Source organism: Ylistrum balloti, unplaced genomic scaffold (assembly GCF_031769215.1).
Source record: "Ylistrum balloti isolate Yb309-2 unplaced genomic scaffold, AGI_CSIRO_Ybal_v1 Utg371000, whole genome shotgun sequence".
In the NCBI taxonomy this organism is placed as follows: domain Eukaryota; kingdom Metazoa; phylum Mollusca; class Bivalvia; order Pectinida; family Pectinidae; genus Ylistrum; species Ylistrum balloti.
Genome location: NW_026782558.1, coordinates 270,314 through 292,465, shown reverse-complemented (window position 1 = coordinate 292,465; position 22,152 = coordinate 270,314). Strand labels below are relative to the sequence as shown.

At 36.1% G+C, this 22,152-nt stretch overlaps 1 protein-coding gene across 1 annotated transcript; it reads right to left on the bottom strand.

Annotated features, from left to right (window-relative positions):
• Positions 1 to 59: 59 nt before the first annotated feature.
• LOC132560000 (inter-alpha-trypsin inhibitor heavy chain H3-like) lies at positions 60 to 18,233 on the bottom strand. The gene is made up of 12 exons (XM_060224653.1): positions 18,049 to 18,233; positions 9,644 to 9,801; positions 9,202 to 9,312; positions 8,392 to 8,639; positions 7,853 to 8,016; positions 7,031 to 7,316; positions 5,917 to 6,701; positions 5,419 to 5,521; positions 5,199 to 5,303; positions 3,293 to 3,406; positions 2,126 to 2,479; positions 60 to 1,836 (listed from the first exon to the last, which is right to left on the bottom strand). The coding sequence occupies exons 1-12, from the start codon at positions 18,121 to 18,123 to the stop codon at positions 1,601 to 1,603; spliced, it is 2,739 nt and encodes a 912-aa protein (XP_060080636.1). The 5' UTR covers positions 18,124 to 18,233; the 3' UTR covers positions 60 to 1,600.
• Positions 18,234 to 22,152: the final 3,919 nt, after the last annotated feature.

Here is a 22,152-nt window from a genome sequence, read left to right as displayed (position 1 = left end):
GATATGAAATGACACAGAATATGTCGTCATCTGACAAACAACAAATGATGCAAACAGAGTTAAGTGCACGATGTATTTTATAAAATAAAAACAATTTCAAAAATACCAATTACATTTGTTTACATTGTAATCATCAAACAATTCACAGTTAGTAAAGTAAGTAAAACGCGAAATTTTGGATATGTAAAGCACATGCATTTGCAAACATCCATTGAACGTGCATTATCAGACAGATACAAAACAATATATAAATGTTATTTGCTGACAAAACAGCACATTTTTGTTTTCAAATGTGACCGACCTGATCACATATAACTAATGACCAAATAATATTAGTATTCATCAATCAGGTGTTTAATGACCGATTCCAAACGAAAACGGTAAACAACATAATAACAGGTACACATCCAGTTATCAATCATATTACCCAAATTATGCGAACGAGCTAGGCTTTATAGAACATACGCACAAGAAAATCTTAATTGTGAAAATACATGTTATGGTATTCACGATAACTCAATGCTTTATAAAACGTTACAGAATAAATTTAGAAAGAATAATAATGAAGATGAATTTGTTTACGAATGTGTAGTAAACAAGGCGAGTTAACAACCGACCTATAAATTATTACATAATATATAGTACATAGTTAAACATGACCACTCAATGAGATTTAAGTGTCTAATAAGGTTAATCATTAATTTGCTCGCGACAACTTATCTATGTAATTAGTGTCATACGACTTCAAATTTTTCGCGTGACTTTATTTCGAATTTTCAGATGCGGCAGTGAAAATGGATATCGTGACTGGGAATGAGAATAATGAAAACACAAAATGAATCTATACACAATGATAAAATGTATTTAACGTTTGACGTTTTGTTAAAAGAGCGATATAAAGACATAACATATAACTCGACTCCGGTGTTTTGCAGCAGTACCAACCAGAGCGGAAAATAGACAACAATAAGATAATAATGTTTGTACATTTGTAGATACTGCACAGTAAACAATACAGAAATTCCTTTTGAATCGTCGTTAAAACATTCATTAACAAATTCAATTCACAGATCCTTCATTGCTGTATTGAAAGTGTAACACTGAATATCACTATTATCGGCGAAATGCATTCTTTAATTTATAAGAAAAGTCAATCTTTGTGAGCAAAATCACAGGGTTCAATTTGAGTAAGACACATTTCAACTTGCCAAAATTTGACCAGAAAAAAAACCTGCCATAAGCGGTGTCGTAGCATATGGGCTTAAATTGTGACGTTCATCGCATCAAGGAGCATAACCCTGCATAAAGTGCAAACTCAACTTGTCGCAGAAATGTTCGTTTGCGATCAACAGTGGTAGACCGATGAGTGTTTGTCTAGGACAAGACTGTTCACAAACGGGCAGACTGACCAACAGTATACAAATCTGAAGTACCCTTCTGTAGCGCCAATTGGACTTAAAATCAGTTACAGCTCTTCAAAGGCGAAAAACTTTAGTCACGAAAATGTGTATTTGTGGAAATGAATTGCTTGGCAGAAACATACTGCGGTCCCCTACATGATACCAGTGCTATTGAAAAACCCGATCATCTGTATTTGGCACTACGTGAAGAAACCTTTTAATTTGAAAGTTTTCAATTTTCCGTTAAAGAGCCCATCTATATCATGCATTGCATTCCAACACATGAATTCTGCATCGGATATCAAATCGTGTTTCATATGAAGTCGAGCATGAAAGTGGGATATTGCCCCACTGTCCTTCATGCGAAATAATCCAACTGTCCTTCCGTTCCTTTCCACAATCTTCTTAAGCCAGATTTTCTTTTTCACCAAATGACCTGTCAAAAGAAACTTTAGTTTACTAGTGGAACTTTTTTTATTCAATTTGTCATAACTTGCAATTTAATAATTGTTTAAACCGTATCGAAGGACTTGGATCTATTAATACACTCAGGTGATTCCTCTATCTGCCATTCTCTTAATTGTGAAACGTTTTTATGATTATTCATGAATATTCATTAATAACCCTTCTGGTTCCTTGTATCTGAACATTGAAATGATGTTTATTATGTAAGTGAGTGGGTATATAAGACTGAGAGGGAAAAATACATTGAGATAAGAACTTACCTAATATCCCGGTAGAGCTAGCCGAAAGTCCTTCATCGCTTTCTATGTTGATGTTCAAATAATCTATTGGTTCCATCCTTGAAGACATATGCCTCCTGATAACTATAATGACGTCATATCCTGTTTTAATGGTCAGAATGTTGCCGTCATCACTTGCTTGAAGAAAGAAGTTCCCTCGAATAATAGGTGTTCCGTCTGTCCATTCAGAAAAACTAGAGTTCGTGATGATTTCTCGAGGTGTCACCACGATTATAGTTCCCTCCGCGCGGATGAATATCTCGCCCATATATGTCTTCAGCCGCATATCCTGTTTCAGTATCCCGGTTGGGACAATTGCGGCGTTGATAACCAATGCTAATAGGGTAAAGATTCAAAGTTTAAATTGCCGAATTTATCCAATTATATATTGCAGATCTTGAAGAGGTGTCGATGTTTCTGTAAACATTGCGACTTCTAAATAAGTAAATATTGTCCATTCGATATCATAACACAAATGGTTTGCTAACATTTGCAGATATAATGCTACATTGCCGTAAAGTTTATGTGCAATCGAACACTAAAACATTAACGATATACTTTCAAAATCGCAAAAACATCATATTTCGTAAAAGCAAATAATTTTTAAGGAAATAATATAAAATCATCAATTAATAGCCATCAATGTATGTATCTGGAAAATTTCTGCTTACCTGTTTGTAGTGTAAAAAATGGGTGTGGGGTGGGGAGCAATCCGAATAAAACAAGGTTGACGATAAAGAGATTTTCTTTGTTGATTTTAAAATTTTAAACATAATAAATATTTATGAATAAAGTTGTAGGTCGTACTTTAAATTTAATTCAATATAACGCTACTGAAAGGCAGCATAGCATCTTTAAAAGCAGCTTATAGGCGTTTTTTATCCATTATAACTTCCATACTGTAAAGTTGGTTATAAAATATCAGCTGTGCATAGAAACATAAACATGAAATGGTTGCCGCGTAAATGTTTGTTTTGCTCTGTCATTGTTGAAATACAAAATTGAGAAATGTGATTCGATTGGTAAATGTCTTTACGTTGTATTTTCATTTTCACTGTTACTCTCTTCATTGAATGTAAAGACGAAACTCCCTTGCGGATCGTAAAAATACGATTGTCTATGGTTTAGACGAGAAAATGTTAGTGTTACCTGTAAGTGGGTCTTCCAGTAACCTGATATAAGTCCTTGCCTCACTCTCAACGTCGAAGCACAAAGGTAAATCGACTTCCGGAAGTGGCACGACAAAGTGGGGATCCCCTCCACCTACAAAGTCACCAATCAAGTGTAGAGCAATCAACATCACAACAATGGATGTTGAAGACAGTCATTATGATATAAGTGGTAAGTGTGATTCACATATATTTCATATAATGAGTAATTGATTTGAAGAGGCTGTTATCAGGAATAAGTCCATATTTTCTAAAAAAAAAAAAAAAAAAAACCATCCTGAGTCACGGTATACTATGGTTTCGCATCTACCATTGTTTTGCGTTGATATAGTGTATCATTACCAAGTTACATTACTTACCGTTTTTATAACGACTTCCTGTAATGACACATGACTTACTGCTATAAGATATGACTTATCGCCTAAACATATGATTTTCCACCATAAAATATGACTTAACACTATCACACACGACATACTTCTGTAATGCCCGGCTCACCACAAAAATAGCTTACCACTAGCACATAATAAGGCATGACTTACCTCTACAATAAACGACTGACCACCAAAATAATATCTCACTCTCAAATACGACTTACCAGAAAAACAGCCTCACTATAGCACAAGACTTACCACTATAACACATAGCTTACATATGTACCTACATGATATACGACTTACGATAAAGAATTATCATTATTATACATGACTTAGTATTATGATATACTACTTACCACAAATTAGCCTTCCATTATAACACACGACTTACCTCTTTAATCAACGTCTTATCACAAAATTAGCCTACCACTATAATACAGGACTTACCTCCATAATATAACGACTTACCACAAGTAGCCTACCACTATAAACATGGCTTACCTCTATAATATTACGATTTACCACAAGTAGCGTACCACTATAAACATGACTTACCACAAGTAGACTACCAATATAAACATGACTTACCACAAGTAGACTACCAATATAAACATGGCTTACCACAAGTAGACTACCAATATAAACATGACTTACCACAAGTAGACTACCAATATAAACATGGCTTACCACAAGTAGCGTACCACTATAAACATGACTTACCACAAGTAGCCTACCACTATAAACATGACTTACCACAAGTAGACTACCAATATAAACATGACTTACCACAAGTAGACTACCAATATAAACATGGCTTACCACAAGTAGACTACCAATATAAACATGACTTACCACAAGTAGACTACCAATATAAACATGACTTACCTCTATAATATTACGATTTACCACAAGTAGTCTACCAATATAAACATGACTTACCTCTAAGATATTGCGACTTACCACAAGTAGACTACCAATATAAACATGACTTACCTCTATGATATTGAGACTTACCACAAGTAGACTACCAATATAAACATGACTTACCTCTATAATATTACGATTTACCACAAGTAGACTACCAATATAAACATGACTTGCCTCTATGATATTACGACTTACCACAAGTAGACTACCAATATAAACATGACTTACCTCTATGATATTACGACTTACCACAATTAGACTACCAATATAAACATGATTTACCTCTATGATATAACGATTTACCACAAGTAGACTACCAATATAAACATGACTTGCCTCTATGATATAACCACTTACCACAAGTAGACTACCAATATAAACATGACTTACCTCTATAATATTACGATTTACCACAAGTAGACTACCAATATAAACATGACTTACCACAAGTAGACTACCAATATAAACATGACTTACCACAAGTAGCCTATCAACATGACTTACTACTACAACGTAATTTCCTACGATAACACATGACTTGACACTATAACACACGATTTACCACATTAACATATAACTTACCACTATAACTCCGTCCGCCACCGCCGCCGCCGCCACCTCCACCTCCTCCTCCTCTCCCACCTCGTCCTCTGTGTCGTCTAGACGAAGGTGTTTGGATGGGTCGAGCTGATACAATAATTCAAATATAATTTATGATTATTCAAATTTGATTCAATAGATAACAATATGTTCGGTTTTAAACGAAAAGCGTACTTTTATAGTAATTATGATAAATTCCAACCTGACTGCGACCCGGATCCTTCACTGTTTCTCAGATCACTTAACTGGCTTTCCTTGTCTGGTTTCGTCACGACCATGGAGGTCAAAGGCGTAACGAACTGATACTGTAACAGAGTTATATAACACGTCAACATAATTAAGGATCGACAGCCTTTTGACATCGATAGTCACACTCTCGATCTAAACAAATCTGTTCCAGTCTCATTTCCAAATAATACTTGTATTAATTTCTACAAGTTCAAATTTCGTTAGTCAATAAGTTTTAGGCAAGGTAGCAAAACACGTATGATCAAATGATCGGTATTAATTTTATCCTGACCTCTATTAGAACTAGTCAATAAAGAAAAAACCGGAATAATGTTCATAGTACAAGCTCGCGCCTTTACCAAGCAAAGAACAATGCGATGAAGTGTATTGAGCTATTTTATCTCTCTTACCAAATGGAGCATAATTTATATCCTGCAAAACCTCACTAGCATGCATTTATTTACTGTCTCACCTTAAGAGATAAATCAAGGATTCGTTTCCGTAGCTTCTCTATCTCTGCCTTGTCATCTGTGGCCTCCTTCTTGCTGAGCATCTCCTTAATTGTGAGGTAGGCCCACATCTTCTCCGTAATGGACTTTGCCACAGCGGGATCCAGATCGGATATCCGCGCTATATCATTGCCTGTACCGGACTCGCTGCCGTCGATGATGACGTCATCCTCGATAGTGATGTCAGTGCTAGAGGACGGGGGTATATTTAATTCAATAGAGTTGGCTGTCGTCAGAAAATCCACGACACCGTTCGATCCAGTACCTGTTATGGATATATCTATGGATGTAGTATTTTTTACTTCAAGCTGTCCTGCAATAACTAATTCTGAACCAGAAAAATAGTTGTTGAACTTCGAGGTAGTAATATTTCCATCCTGTGCGGCATCCCCCAAGTACTTGAAGGAAATATTTTTCAATAACGAAACGGACACTTCGTCGTAGAAGCCACTGATTTGTAAAGAGGCGTCGGAATCTTCGTATATTCTCCTTGCTAAAGCAAAGTTAGTTAAACTTATCGATTTGCATAAGTTGAAATTAGCGTCTTTGCCGAATGCCAGACAAAATATTGGTATTGAAAGTTCATTTCGTTCTTTCAGATTACTGAGAATTTTGGTTGAACTGGTTTCACCGGAAGTAGCGTCACCGTCCGTTAGAAACACGATGAGTTGTGCTCTGGAAGAAGTGTTGCTCATAGCAGCATTCAAGACTTTCAGAGAATTAGCCAGCCCGTTGTCGATATTTGTACCTGAAATTTGATAGGTAGACACATATATAAATTTGTACAGATAGTCTGTATATATATTTTCAACAACACATATAGGAAGCATGACGTCTGCACCGTACCTTGGAGTTTATGAGGCAAACATAGAGAAATGATTTAACGTTTAACGTTTATTCTTTTCAAATCTTGGCAAACAATTTAAAACTGTTTACGTGAATTTTAACAGTAGCAAATGGATTTTGTGTCACAATCTGATAAACTGCAAAACAGAAATCCTTAAGATGATAAAAATAGCAGTCATTTTTTCCGCTTGTGTCTGTTTCATGGTTGATGGTTTCCAAAGTGTTACTTACCTCCGTCTGCTCGAGAATTTTGAATGAATTTATTCGCCTCTGTGATAGTATCTGTTGTGACATTCTGTAGAAAATATCGGAAAGTTTTTACTCTATTTGCGAAAAGTTGAATGTTGAACCTGTCCCTGTCCCCCAAATCGTCTAGGATACGATTCATAGCCTCCTTCACCTGACTTAACTTCCGGCCTTGCATGGATCCACTGACGTCCAGCAGGAAAACTATATCTTTTGGCATAGGTTCGATTCCAGTGGGTGCAAAAAAGTGAACAAAGTAACCATCCACAACCTGAAAATGAAGGCGGGAATAGCTAAACTACTTAAATATCGTATTTTATTGATTTATTCATTTATATATTTATTTAGTTTGAGATGGAATATTTGATCAGGATTTGTTCTTTAAGTGTTGAACAAACAAATATACACATACCTTAAACACTACACTAAAGTTCCTTGTACCAACTATTTACCTTTCTATAATACCTTTATGGTAATGGACTGCACATTTCACAGTACGTTTATATAAGGATATAATCCTGAAGGGCAACAGGACTTAGCACTGAGTCATCAGTCTTTAACAAGATTTGTTTAATATACACATGCTCCGAACTTTGTAAGCAGAAAATAAAGTCTCATAAATATGATTATTTGTATGAATATGTATGAACTAGTATGCAATTATACAATGCATATTTTAAGTGAAATTGTAGAATTTGACGAACGGACTACCGATACAGGTGTATGCACAGAATCTTCGTCCGCATATTTAGAAAAAAAGTTATAATTTCCGCCCAGAGGCATAGGTTATATACTTCTGGTACCTACCAGTACGTCCCCATAGTCTGAATCTCGCTCAATCTCGTACTGCACGATAAACTTGCCGGATATTCCCTGTTCTGATCTGCGCCTTTGTTCAGCAGCATCCGGAACAAATAGCGCAAAGGCGGTGTTACGGTCCGGTCGGCCAATGGTAACATTCTCTTCTCCAGCTAATAGCGAGATTCATGAAAAAAAAACACATCGAAAGGACATATCATGACAAGGCATCCTTCACTTTTCGGAGGATAATTTCATAAAATTCAATACAGCGTTGAAAGTCAGATGTTATTGTTGGTGAGAGAAATTCTCAGAGGATCTTCGATAAAGATGAAAGTCGACTTAGATTTACCTTACGACATTTAACTGCGAAATTGTAACACCCCACCAACCAACCCCCATATCCCCCGCCCCCTAATTAAAGTTTAAAGGCAACGAAGGATGAAACAAAAATGTTTCTTTTAAAAGATATTTTCGGTTGACAAAAATGAAAAAAATAGTTGTTTTTTGTTTTTTCAATTATTCATTGTCTTGTAATTTCGACTTACCGGTAGTGTCCAGTAAGTTTGGGATATCATTACTGACAGGTGGTACTCGGAACTTTATAATAGGCCTACTCTCCGTCACTATAACAAACACACGCATGTCGTCAACAACCTGCCCAGGGTCGATAAAGATGACATTCTCGTAGTAACCGAACGTGCGCTTCAGCAGTTCTTGGTACGTCAGGTTGAAGGTCACCTTGCTTGCAGCAGCAACGTTGACAGATACTTGAAACTGGTTTGTCTCCCTTGGTCTAAAAAGGTGATGAATAAGGATTGATTATCTAGGTTCTCTACCCTAACACAAAAGTCGATGTGGACGTACTAAATTATCTGTGATGAAATCACTGAGATTTTTCAGTTCATAAAATTGCAATGCAAGAACGAAAACATGGTTTTCGATATCGCGTTTTATGTTATTTTAAATGCTTTTACGTAGTAACAATGGTGACGTGGATATCGAAATATGGAAATCACTCCTTAACGTTGTCCTTTAAGCTCTAAAAAGTGGACCAAAAAATCCTTATTCTTCTGTATCTTTTTTGTTTTGGTTTTGGATTTTCGTTTTGTGTTTTTGTTTTTTCCCGTCCCCTAAAGAAACAATGCCCAGTAATACAACACTGAAAAAGGAAAATATGGCAGAAAGACATCCATACAACAGCGATGTGATAAAATGGTTGTAGCGAAATAGCCACTGTTTTTGTAGAAAGCCTTTAGCAAGAGCCACAGACGAAGGCTCCATATTGCAGTCCTATTTCAGATGCAGTAAAAAGCAACACGGTACAAGAGTCATTCCATAGAAAAGTGACCCCTTACCTTCTACTAATATGTCCAGCGCTCTGTCCACTCTGTTTCGCCTTCTGGTACTGTTTGAGAGCTGTCTCTTTCTCCTTTACATCCCCAGGGTATGTCTTACCGTCAATCTCCCTTTTATAAAACAAAATAACAATAAGTTATCTATCTGATCCTAAGAGAATTACTGAGAAATTCTTCGGAATGCATCCCTATTTACCAATTTGTCACATGGACTTTATACTGCACCCGTTACTTGCTGTGTTTTCTTCAATATACATATGTGATGAATCATATCCCATCCTTTAGTATTCAAAGACTAAAACAAGTCCATGGCGGACGGGGATACGATGTGGAGATAACAAATGACAATATCAGTAAATCAGTACAGTAAACTAGATTCTACATAGATGTTGGTAGATGAAGGGGTGACATTGACAACATACAATATTATCTTTACTCTTACATAAGAAATGAAGTAATGAATGCCTCCTTGGGAAGTGTGACGTCAAACGTTGCCTCTCGTGCCTCATCGCCCGGATTAACCACTTTGCTTGTCACCAGTGTGCTTGCAAATCTCATTTTCACCTCCGAACGAACGTGCAATTGATAAATCCTTGGTGCCTGGAAAGGTAGACTCTTGAAAATGAATATCATAAATATTACAGTACCTCAAATGGCACTCATATGATAGCCAGTTCTTCTCCATGGGAGATAATCTTTTATTGACTCAGAAATTGTCACTGGTATCCTTGGGTATGAGTTGTCTCCCCTAGTTTCGCCACTTAACGCGCCGATTGGTTCTCCGAGTAACAAGTGGGGCGGTAGAAATCAGTAGACAAAGATAGGATTGGAGACTTGAACACAGCACTTAGAATGGTTGATTGGCTGTTGCAGTTACAGCGTCAGTAAATGTGCTATATCATGGTATTACACGGCTCCGAATTTTTGTATCTGGTCACTGTTCAAATGTCTTTTGAGATCGCTTACTGATGTGGCAATTCAAATTAATCTAGGATATACACATTTATTCTATGCTGTTTTTTGAGAGCAACAGGCTTGGGATGAGTTTAACTGAATAGATCGACAAGTTCCGTATGAATTAAGTTTACCGAAAAAAGGAAAGATATACTTTTTTATATTTGAAATAAAAATTATTTATAGAGACAAAAAGTGACTAGAAAAGAAAACGGGGAAAAAAGGGAACAATATTAGGTAAGAAAGAAAAAATGACAAGAACTAATAAATAGGTAAATACAAAGGAAATTAAAAAGAAGAAAAGAAAGTATGAGTGAGACAGACAGACAGACAGACAGACAGACAGACAGACAGACAGACAGACAGACAGACAGACAGACAGACAGACAGACAGACAGACAGACAGACAGACAGACAGACAGACAGACAGACAGACAGACAGATAGACAGACAGACAGACAGACAGACAGACAGACAGACAGACAGACAGACAGACAGACAGACATTAAGGCAGGCACGCACTGTGAGAACTGTTGTAAACGAGAAGAGATAAAATAAATTGCAATATCAAAATGATACACGGCAGTCTCGAGTATATCTGTTGATCTTATAACCTATCAGAATCCAATCCAGTGCAGCTTATAAATAACTGAAGTAGATGGTTTTGACTTTCACAAAAATCACCTATACATTACAAGCGAATGATAAAATGCTTCGCCATCATTTCCATCTTACCTGGTCTACGGTAAGTAAGTTAATTAAACGTTTTAAATACGATAAGACATCTATATTTAAAGTGTGCATACTATTCTATCCTAACGTTAGAAATGAACCAACACATGTATTCGCGATTTCAACAAGCTTCTCAGAATATTTTATCATATAAAATCGTAAATGATAAGGACATTGTAAATAATTTGCATGTAATGGGAGTCATTTCTGTTTTTTTTATCTTTTAATCACTAAACTTTTTAAACCCGAAGTCATAAAAAATCGGTTGACGTGTTTTTCAGAGTTTTTTTTTTAAAAAGTCTATTGATGTGATCATATATTTTCGTTCTGCCTCAAAGATTGAAATACTGTCCTTATTTCTCATGTCGGTGTTTCGGTTCATGTTCCTCAGTTGATCTCCAGAAATGCGAGGGCAGATGTATCAAGTGTACATTTGTCAGATCAGATACACGATAAGGAATTTGAACAACCGTCAGTTGTTAATTTTAACATGCATGTGCGTTTGATTTCAATTAAGTTCGGCTTTAAACTATACATCGGAATGTTAAATCGCAGACTGAGTAATCATGGCAATTAGATTCAAACGTAGAGAGTACAGATAAATGTTCCTTAATGCTGATTGAACGATTAAAACAAACATTATTCAACTTCATTTTTATCTTTTCAATTTTAAAATACTCTGTTTCAATTTTAAATTAAAATAAAACATCGACTATAAACATGCATAGTGGCGACGGATAAGATGTTTCATTTTCAGTTTTAAAAATTAAAGATTACGTTTACAACTCTCATTCAATATCGATAACAAATGAACTACGTATGAAAGGCAGGAAAGGCAGGAAAGAAATGCTGAAATAAAGGCGAATAGGTTGAAATTGAACTCGAAGAGGTTGAAATATGAATCAAGTGAAAAAATCTAATTCGAAAACTTTGTCTTATTAAACCGACTGAAGACGGAGAGGCTTTTTCATTTCGGCCAATCGGTGAATATAGCTCGAGATCTAACTCCGAAGTTGGTTCTCAGATAGTTTAATCAAATCTAGCAGTTAAAATACTTATAACGGTTTCTGTACTTTCAGCATTCAGATAAATCAGTGATGCAAAATGTATACAGTATCACTTTCAGGTATGCTAGACAATTGGAAACATCGGGGCTAGGTGGTGTATTATACATTAATCGTCTCATGCACGTGTGAGTGAGTTCGGCACGAGATTAGTTTGGGGTCAGACGTTTTTATCTTTCTAAACAAGATAGCCCTTTTTACTTCAAAGTGGACCGTTCAGACCCACGACTAGACCAGGCAAAATTGACCGATAAAGCAAATTCAAGCGTACCATACCATACCATAACCCAACAAAGACGTCTTATTTCAGAAATGTTGATCTCCGAGATAACAGAGAGGGGAAATGTAACTTAAACCTACTGTTTTTCTCTGTTCACATTTAAAAATAAAAGATTAATAAAAGTTTTATTGTAGAAATGAAGTGTTTCTCGTTAAACAGTTCCTTACTTGAGTAAAAAAACGCCCGCTTTATCGTGAAATTATCAGGCTTGTATACAAGTTAGTTATAAATACAGATTTTATCTCTACACACCGGAGGGGGTGGGAAGGGGATTGGGAGGGGGGCTTGATCAAGGGGAGGCGCGAGCTGGAAGTCCGGTGTGGTTGATGTGTTGCACATCGTGAAATCAGGATTCGGTGTAAACAACATGTAACAACAAAAAGTCCCAATCTAAACATACAGCTTTCTTAAATTAACCGAGATTCAGCCTTTATATCTTAATGTACTGCTGAGATCATCTATAGTGGAGTTACGAGGGGTCTGTTTCCAGAGTCACTAGGTGAAAATTCGAGGTATGCGGTTTGACGCTTCCAATCAGAGCCAATGCGAGTTTTTTTCATGAAGCTGAGAAATGGACAGGTCTGTAATGACGTGATGTGATTGGTGTTACTGTAATAGTTTTGGATAACAAATGACGGCCCTCCTGTATGTTGTTCAGTGAGGTATGCACCAGCTTCTAGATTAAGAGTCCCGCTTAACGTTGATCTTTCTTTGTCTGGTCGATATCTTATAATGCCCAGTTGTAAATTTACAGTCTTAAATATGAGATAATAAATCGGGAGCGGGCGATCTTACTGGCTGAGGAACCCCTGTTTTTTCTACTAACGCTATCCTGTCAAACATTACAGCTAGATTATTAAGAATTAGTTATTTTGACCCAACTTTTGAGAACTCGGCATGGATTGGCTCGTTAAATCTAAGACATTTCTAAAGTGCTATGGTTGCTTAATAAAAAAAGTGTACTGGCAATTTTAAATCGGAGTTGCAATGTATGATAGCATAACGCAAAACCAACGAGTAAGCCAGTATATGGCCACTTTAATACGATCATGAAGTTAGATCACGCACATGTCATATGAAGGTGTTTTTAAAAATATGCCTGAATGGTTTAGTGGCAATTGCATGTATTCCGATATCGAATCGTCTCGCTAGCCGGAGGGAATCGTTGATGCAAGGGAATTCTATTAACCTGAACAAAATTTATTATTGTTATAACACAACCTCTTTTGTAGAATGTCTATCTTCACCTTATATCTTTCATACTAATGATTTCTTTTAAACTGATAGTAATGTATGACAAATTAAGTGTAAGACACTTACATACTGCTTCATTTGACCAGGTCGACCGGTCAGGACAGGATCACGGCCATATTTGATTAATTGGTTTGATCCTAGATATGTTATTGGTACTTGCTCGTTAGAGATGGAATTCCACCTCATTTTAAACGTCTAAAAAAGCTAAACTGGAATAGATATAACATTGTACAGGCTGCATTAAGCTATGACATTATTTAACCTGTCGTGTCCTGCTCACTGTTAACGATAACGTTCAAAACACTAGAAAACATCGTCCCATTCGTGTTTTTCTTCTTCCCCTTTTTCGGCAGACATTTTCACCGGCTCCTCAATCGCCATGTTATGTAACGGTGACCGCCTTATATTCCGAAGGCCCAATAGTCCGAAGGCCCTAAAGTCCGAAGGCCCGATAGCCCGAAGATCCAATAGTCCGAATTTTCTCAGGTTTTTTTTCGCGCCATCTTCGCCGCTCATGTAAGTCGGATTCCTCGTACTTTTTACCTTGCATGCTTTCTTCTACATTTTTGTCGCGCCGTTTCTGTTAACATTCCATTCGCTTACAAATATAAGTCGCCTTTCACTTAACTGTTATAGTACAAGATGAAAGAATAGGGCCATTTTTTTCTCACGATTTTTTGTGCCAAAACCTGTAATAAATGTTAGGAAGATTTCTGTTATTATTACCTAACTATTTTCTCTCTAAATTTCGTCATTATTTCATTTACAGTTAAATAAGAAACAAAAATACGTAACCATTTTCGGACTATCGGGCCTCCGGACTATTGGACCTTCGGACTATTGGGCTTTCGGATTTTTAGGCCTTCGGAATATATGTAACATCCTAGCACCTATTTCAACGTTTCGGGACCATTTCGGCATAACAAACAGTTTGCATTGTATTATGAAAAGGTCATTTGTCGATTTTTTTCTAGAAAAGAGGTCAGAGTTTTTATACAATAATTTGATAGATTTTGTTAATACGTTGATCGTTTAAGCTATAAGGAAAACCGGACCCTTGCCAATGATCGTCTGCTCGAAAGAAAGAGTAGGCGTGTAGCCTGTATGTAGGATTTATACAAACAAGGATGACAAACAAGGGCGATCGTCTAGTTGTTGTAATACTTGTGCAAAGACATTCTTCGTCACCGGAGCACCCACCACTGTTCAAGAAAGTCACAGACTTCCAGAAAAGCATGCCGGAACGTCCGAAACGCTGCAAAAGGTTCAATGTAGATTTCGTGGAGTAAATGAACCTATGAATAAAAATGAAGAAGCAGATCCGAAAATTTCTGAAAAGCAGGAATGTAACAGGCTAAAGATTGTTGGTTCTTGATGCTGCTGGTAACCCGTTTGAACTTATCCGTTTAAATAAAAATGTTTTAGACGTTTGGAGTGAGGTACGAAACCAAGTTGTCAGTCTTGAGACTTTTAGAAGTACACACGGCGGCAAACGCATTTGCAAAAGTCAGTGGTCACAACATCTAGTGAATATCAAAGGTATGGTTCTTTTTCAACCCTTGATGATTTGTATTTTCTAGACAGGAAACTAATCCTTCACGGAATGTCTTGTGCTTTTAAAGTTGTGTTCTGAGGCATGCCACATTTACCCCCCCCTCCCCCCCTCCCACACACACAACTACTCTGGATATGATGCAATGGACCTCGCGCATGATGTTCAGTAAAGTAAGCATCAAACTTGTCTGAAAATGAATATGGCTGTTCACAGGGTTTGGACCCAACATGTAATCAAACAAACAAAATATACTGTAACAAATACGTCACGGTCGGTTAGGAATTATGCACGTGCAGAGGTGATGCGATATATGTGCACGTTATATTCGCAGGAGGTTAATATTTCTTCTTCTGTAAGACGCCAGCCTTGTCAGAAGCTGTTAAACCGGCTCGTTATAACCTGCCGAGAACCTCAAATTTCACAAAAACTTTAAAATGCAATCAATGGCCATTAATTATGGACTCAGCAAGTTATATAATGTATACATTAGAACGGCCTGGATTTGGTATAATTGCAAAATTCAAAAGTACAACGAGCTTTCTAATGAACACAACTTTGTATTTTTCATTTAATTCCCTTCACGCATTTAAAATATGAAAATGTCTGTAATAACTGCTTTATTTTCTTTCTGTAATTTCATTTGATGTAAAAGATAGACTTAAGCAGGTCAGGGCCGGGTCATGTAGACGTAGTTGAAACCTGTATACATAAGGCGGTCGTGTAGAAACCCGAATCCTTCGTAAGTCCCCAACCAACCGGCGGTGTTGGTATAAAAAGTCAAATATTTAATAAAAAATAATGAAAAAAACCCCCAAAAAAACACGAACATAATTTTTAAAGTTCTGATGGAAAGTACAATAATTAAATATGTTTCCTTAATGTGAGTTAAAAGGTTGCTATTTTTTTTATCCATATGCTAACAATCCCGTTCCCACAATTTTAGCAATTTCGTCCATGACCTGTCAATTATCAGACATGTGGTGGCTTTTCTAGTGGGTGAATAATTGACAGATTTGTGCGCGGACTGCCAGTTCCGTTACAATTCGCTTGTCAACGATTTGTTTATCTTTAACCTTTGACACAGTAAGATATTATAGCTTTCGATAAAATAAAAAAAAATCTAAGATACATATCTGACGTTTATTGCGTTGTATATTTGCAAAACATACAGATAGGAACGTTTATATTAAGGTTACACGACTAACCGACTCTCACTTGTATTTTTGTTGATACTGTTTTAATTAATGTAGAAGGGTTTAGTTGCAAACTTATTCTATGTAATATCCTGCATCAAACGTTTCCTTATAGTATTTTTTTTCAGCCATTCTCTTTTTCTCATTTACGTATAAGTAAGTGTAAACCCCTGTCCAGATAAATATATAGCTTTGTTACGTATTACCTCCCCCTTACCCACCCCCATCCCTTAAAAATCTAGGTTGTACAACACCCACACCCTTAAGGGGTTATGGTGCAATACTGAATCATCATTCGATGAACAAGATATACATACGAAATTGGAATTCATTTTTCAAAATCCATCGCTCTCCTATTTACACGAAATCATCATATAATACAGTCTTAAATATGTAGATAGACTGTGAAAGCTAAATAAAGAACATTCGGCTGTCAGTTTGAGATGCTTTAAGCCCTACTACATACATTTAGGAGATGTTTCATTTCGTTACGTAACATTTTTGAAGGTTTCCACGGAAGAACAATCCACGCGCTTTTCTTTTGATTTACATAATTTTGCTTGACAGATGAGGATAGTTTCCCTGGGGAACTTTTTTCTGTTCAGATACTACACAAATATATACCCAACAGAAGTGGTCGGTGCCTTTATAGTAGGCAAATGCTTTATTATTGCGTATATACTTGAAAATCATTAATTTTCGTGAGGAATCACGTTCCATCGATTTCGTAGCTACGCTTAATCTAGGAATTCATACGTACAAACAATTTTTGAAATTAGTGTTAATTGATAATTTTTTTAACCACCAAGATAAAACTTCACGAGAATTACACTATTTTATTTCAATATAATGGTTTAGCACGTCAGAATGTTGGCATTATCAATAATAGAACGTTAAAATATTTGAAATCAATAGCCAAAATGTACGAAACGAACGAAAACCTTATAGTTTATAGGTAGAAACATAATCAAAGGGTGACTTATATTTGTCATTGTATTTTTATGAATCGCCTATATATAAACCAGAGCTAAGTGCGGTTCATTAAATCATTGGGTTTCGCCAATATAAGACTCTCGTGTATGTTATACGCTCATCCTCGTCTGCGACACGCGAGATAACAGATAACGCACGCTACCTTAACCCATTTTTAAAGTATAAATTGCAAGCTTTATGAATAGCAAAATATTGACTGTTCCATTCAAACAAAACACCTGTATAAATACGACCCACACACGAGGTAAATTTGTAAAGATATGTTTTGTTTTGGTGAAAAGGAGCGCACTCGACCTTAAAACTTTAGAGTATCCAAGTTTTCGCATATCTGTCAAGTCATTAGAATCAGAACTTGGTCATATTTCCGCCGTTTAATGTAGAAAAATGAGAATTTATTACAACCGTATCTAAAGACCTGATGAAACATAGATGGTGTTGTTTACGTATATTAAATGGAAAGAGAAATTTTATCCAGTGATAGTATAAGACAGGTGTGTTATCATTGTATAAGTAAGTAGGTATGAGAATATGTCGTAGACACGCTTAGCATGTTAAAGAGCCCAGTTATATCATTTGTAATCCCCAGGCATCGTACCGACGTATCTACACACTGCACACAACGCCCAACAAATTACAAACATATCTTAGATATAACACATTACTAGGTAAACAGTTATACACAAATATATGTCACCGCTTTTTAATATAGTAATATCGAAATTAATTTATTAGTAAGATATATATATATATATATATATATATATTCGATGTTCATATGTCATTAAATCATACCTTTGATGACATATTTGTAAAATTACTTACCTGGTGAATTTGTCCAGATTTGACCATCACAATGACCATCAGCGTGGGCAGTATGAAGTGGAGATAAAAATCCATGTTAACACGTCCTGTTGAATAACGGAGACTGGGCGCACTCGGTCCGCACTGTGGCACTAACTCTTCCGTTGTGACACGGTCCGTCTAACACGTTTAGTCGTTAACGATAGGTGTATTCTGTTAGCTGTGTTGCAAATCTCTGATATGCCACACATAAGTGCGTTAAAGCTTATATTGATGGGGGTACGTCTAGCCGTCTTACTCAGAAGAGCAATTTGTAATCTTGATAAAAACTGAAATATCTTGTACTTCAATTCTATTTCATCCCAATTATTATTAAGTAATGTTTCAATGTAATGTACTCGACAATTAAGGCCTTTTTACGTAGAAATGTATTCTGAGCATTATTCGTCAGATTCTGTTTTGTCGACAAATATGAATTTGGGTTTTTATTCATATATATGAAAATCGCCAATTCATTTAAACCCCTTTTTCACAAAATTCGAACATAACTGTACGAAAGGTATACATGTGCAATGATGAGGTGTTAATTTTCGGGCTTTTTTTTATGGATGGAGTGTTTAGTTTCGTTTTAGTTTAGAACCACTGATATTTAATTTACACTTTAAGGTAGCGTGTGGTAATTAGTGTTCAAAAATCTATTTTCGTTCCTACTTTCAGCCTGAATGATCGAAAAGAACAGGCGCTTTTTGACAGCATACCGTTTTGGAACTGAACTATACTGCAACAGTCAGTTTATGCAGGATACAAATGTATGGAAGTGAAATCCTTTCAAGTGTCAACAATGTCATGATTAATGGCACCAAAAAACCAATCAGTAGATTTTTCTATTTAAAGGTTATGTTTCTAATACACCTGTATATTACACAATTTCTGTATCAGTAAATACAGACGCTGTCTTGCTTTGTCTTTTTCTGGAACACGTTTGTATATGTTCCTGTCATGCTTGATGTATAAGCGAAAATCAACAAAAATGACATTGTGTAAATAAGAAATTCCATGTCCTACAAATTGCCAAAAATTACAGGGAATAAAATCGAAACTCTATGCTCAAGAATATTCTCTAAATATCTGTTGAAATGTGTTACAGATTTGAACAGCTGAAAACGAAAAGAAAGAAAGTCATTAAAGAACAGAATGGAAAGAACAGCTAAAACGTTAAGTCATTGCTGACTGAAGAGCTCCTGGAGTATTTCTGCAAAAACATTGGAAAGGGAGATAACAAAGGTGACAGAGCTCAAAGCGAAAAAAGTGAACTGTAAAACACAACATGGTGGGTGATCTTAACAGAAACTTTAGGTTTTAGACAAAGATTTCTTACAATGAAACGAATGAAATTTACGGAAAATTACGTTATCAATTTAGCTTCTAAGGTAGCCATCCAGACCGTCACTATAGGAGTCAAACGGAGTCAGGACATGTGTATTATGTTATTGTCAATATTTACCTAGGTAAAATATTACCTATAAAGTTGATATATTATATGGACACTTGTAATAGAGCATAAAGCCATAAAAATGTTTACATTAAATCTGATTAAGCAACAAGGCAAACGAAGTAGCAATAGAAATTGAAAAAAAACACATAACATTTCATGATACTAACACTTTAAAAGCGCTTGTCTTATTTTAAAACAGATATTGTTATATAGGTAGATTCCTTAACTTTGAATATTGATTGCTGGAAATGTGCTTATTCAAACGAACATTCTTTACAGAACCGCGAAACCAAATTATACTCTCTAAATGACATTTTGGAACTAAAAATCTATTTTGTCGAACTTTATCACAAAAATCACACATAAAATCTATTCTGGCAAATGACTTTGTGTTTGTCCTTCTTTTAAATCTGAGCTCAGTTGTATGCAGATCATAGACTGAAAAGGCCTACCACTACTACAGAAATGTTAAGTCTGTTGTCCCTCACTGATCGTTGTGGTTTATTATGACCCTGGCAACACTGATTTGACTAAGATTACGACGGGAAATAATGATAATGGGCCTTCAGTGATGCAGCCTTTCATAGTAAAGAATATCTAGACAAAAGAAATATAAGATTGCCTTCAAAACGTCTTTGCATTGTTTGACCAAACTACTCACAAATAACACATTTCAATGCAAAGTTTAATTACGATACAATGGAGCTTTGCTAGAATAATTAACCAACCAGGAAGCGTCAGAAAAAATAGAATTCGGCCGAAATCATTCTCAAATATAGGTTGTAAAGGGCACTAACAACATACTAGTGGATTCTACATCATTCCCAATTCTCAATACTTAATAATTTCAAGATAACATCAAGAACATGATTAATATATATTTTTTAACTGTGCCACTATCGAAATGAATTAAAGATAAAGATGGAATGCGGGGGTAGTACAAGCCTCGAAAACTTAAGTACATCAGCAGAGTCTACCAATGTCACCTCAAAGGATTCAAACGGCAAAAAATGGATAGTACATGTCAAAACTTCCGAATTAAATACAGTATAGCAAAATAGTGATTTTATTAAACTACGTGATACAGCTGTTTTGGCTTTCAGTGATGCTTGGGGCCAAAACGGAAGGAGGCGACCGCTAACAATCCATAACACAATATACACGGGGATGCCTTACAGCTATTATAACATATAAAGAGAACAGAACTAGACTGCGTAGACAAATATGCTCTGAACGCGTAGGCATACCGTACAGCTGGTAAAATTTCACGGATCGAAATTTTCGCGGTTTTTTTTTCAAATCATACCATAACGAATTTAATGTGGATGTAAAAGGGCATCTTACTATTTCCCGGATTAAATTTTCGCGTTCACGTTAATGTAATGTAATAGCGAAGATATTACCCCCGTGAAATGAACTTTACAGAATACAAAGTATGGACATTTACCACACTCCCTCCCCCGAAAAAATAAAAATGTAAAAATAAATTGATGTGGCGTAAATGAATTCTGTTTTCTCTCCACCCGGGTCATCGAGAGTACGAAGAAATGTTAATTGATGATATTTTAGTCATGACTCTAAAATATGTTTCCATTTCTCCGAACGTTTGTGAATCACCCTAAGATCAGCTCCTTCATTGTGAATCACTAGACTTATATCTAAAGATTAGTATGTTCACCAGTCTAGTATTAGATTCGGTGTCTGTAAAGCCGACGTTCTGTACTATAACATGATACGGACAACGATATATTTCAGGGTCACTAGGCGGCGTTCACTTGTTGTAATAGGCGTAACAATCGGACTGCATGTTCTTGCACTCTTTTGATTGACAATTTATTTCTGCCAAATCGGTTATCTGGTCTAAAGAGCAGTGTTAATCCTCCAGGCGGAGTTCGCGTCACCTATCAAACAGACTGTCTTTTAAAACCAAGCATAGACGACCCCAGCCGACCCCAGCCTTTGGATGACGAATACAATAGACTTTTGGGTGTAATTCTAGAAGTCGTTATGGCCGAGTGAAGTAAGTCGAGGCAGTATTTTAAGGTCACCTGTTGCACATTGTTAAAATTACGTTGTAACTATAATATGCTACATCTTACAGTCGGCTGTTTACTTTTACGATCTATTTGACAATTCCAATGTGTGGTCATTGTCAAGTTAAATTAACAGAAACATATTCTGTCTTATATAACTTTTTAAGTATCAAGGAAGGACCGTTAATCTTCAGCACAAACAAAACATTAGTTATGTCTTATTGTCAAAACTAGTTTTTGAATGGATACTGTAAGTTTTGGGATGTCTTGATAGCTTGTTGCACGGAACAAAGACGGAAAGACACCCATTTGTAGGCTGGTTAAGTGTTGAACAGTGAAGCCTAAGCCGAAGTGTTATTAGGTCTAGTACCGAACAAAATAGCTACTATAATAGTGTGGTAGCCAAATAGTGAAATACTAGTATAATGACGAATGGTGATGGAAATTGGGACATCAGAGGTACAGGTTTCTGCATAACGAAACAATATGATTATTGGTATGTGGAAAGAGGGACAATAAAACATAATGGAACTAACTTACGTGTGGTTGCTGGATAGTGAGACATACAAATGAATGGAAGATGGAGATTAAAATTTC

Excerpts from the sequence above, each read along its gene's own strand:
- LOC132560000 (XM_060224653.1), bottom strand. The coding sequence starts at position 18,123 with ATGGATTTTTATCTCCACTTCATACTGCCCACGCTGATGGTCATTGTG. Across the intron at positions 5,304-5,418 it reads AGGATCCGGGTCGCAGTCAG|CTCGACCCATCCAAACACCT; the intron begins GTTGGAATTTAT and ends TTATTGTATCAG. Across the intron at positions 1,837-2,125 it reads TAGCTCTACCGGGATATTAG|GTCATTTGGTGAAAAAGAAA; the intron begins GTAAGTTCTTAT and ends TTCTTTTGACAG.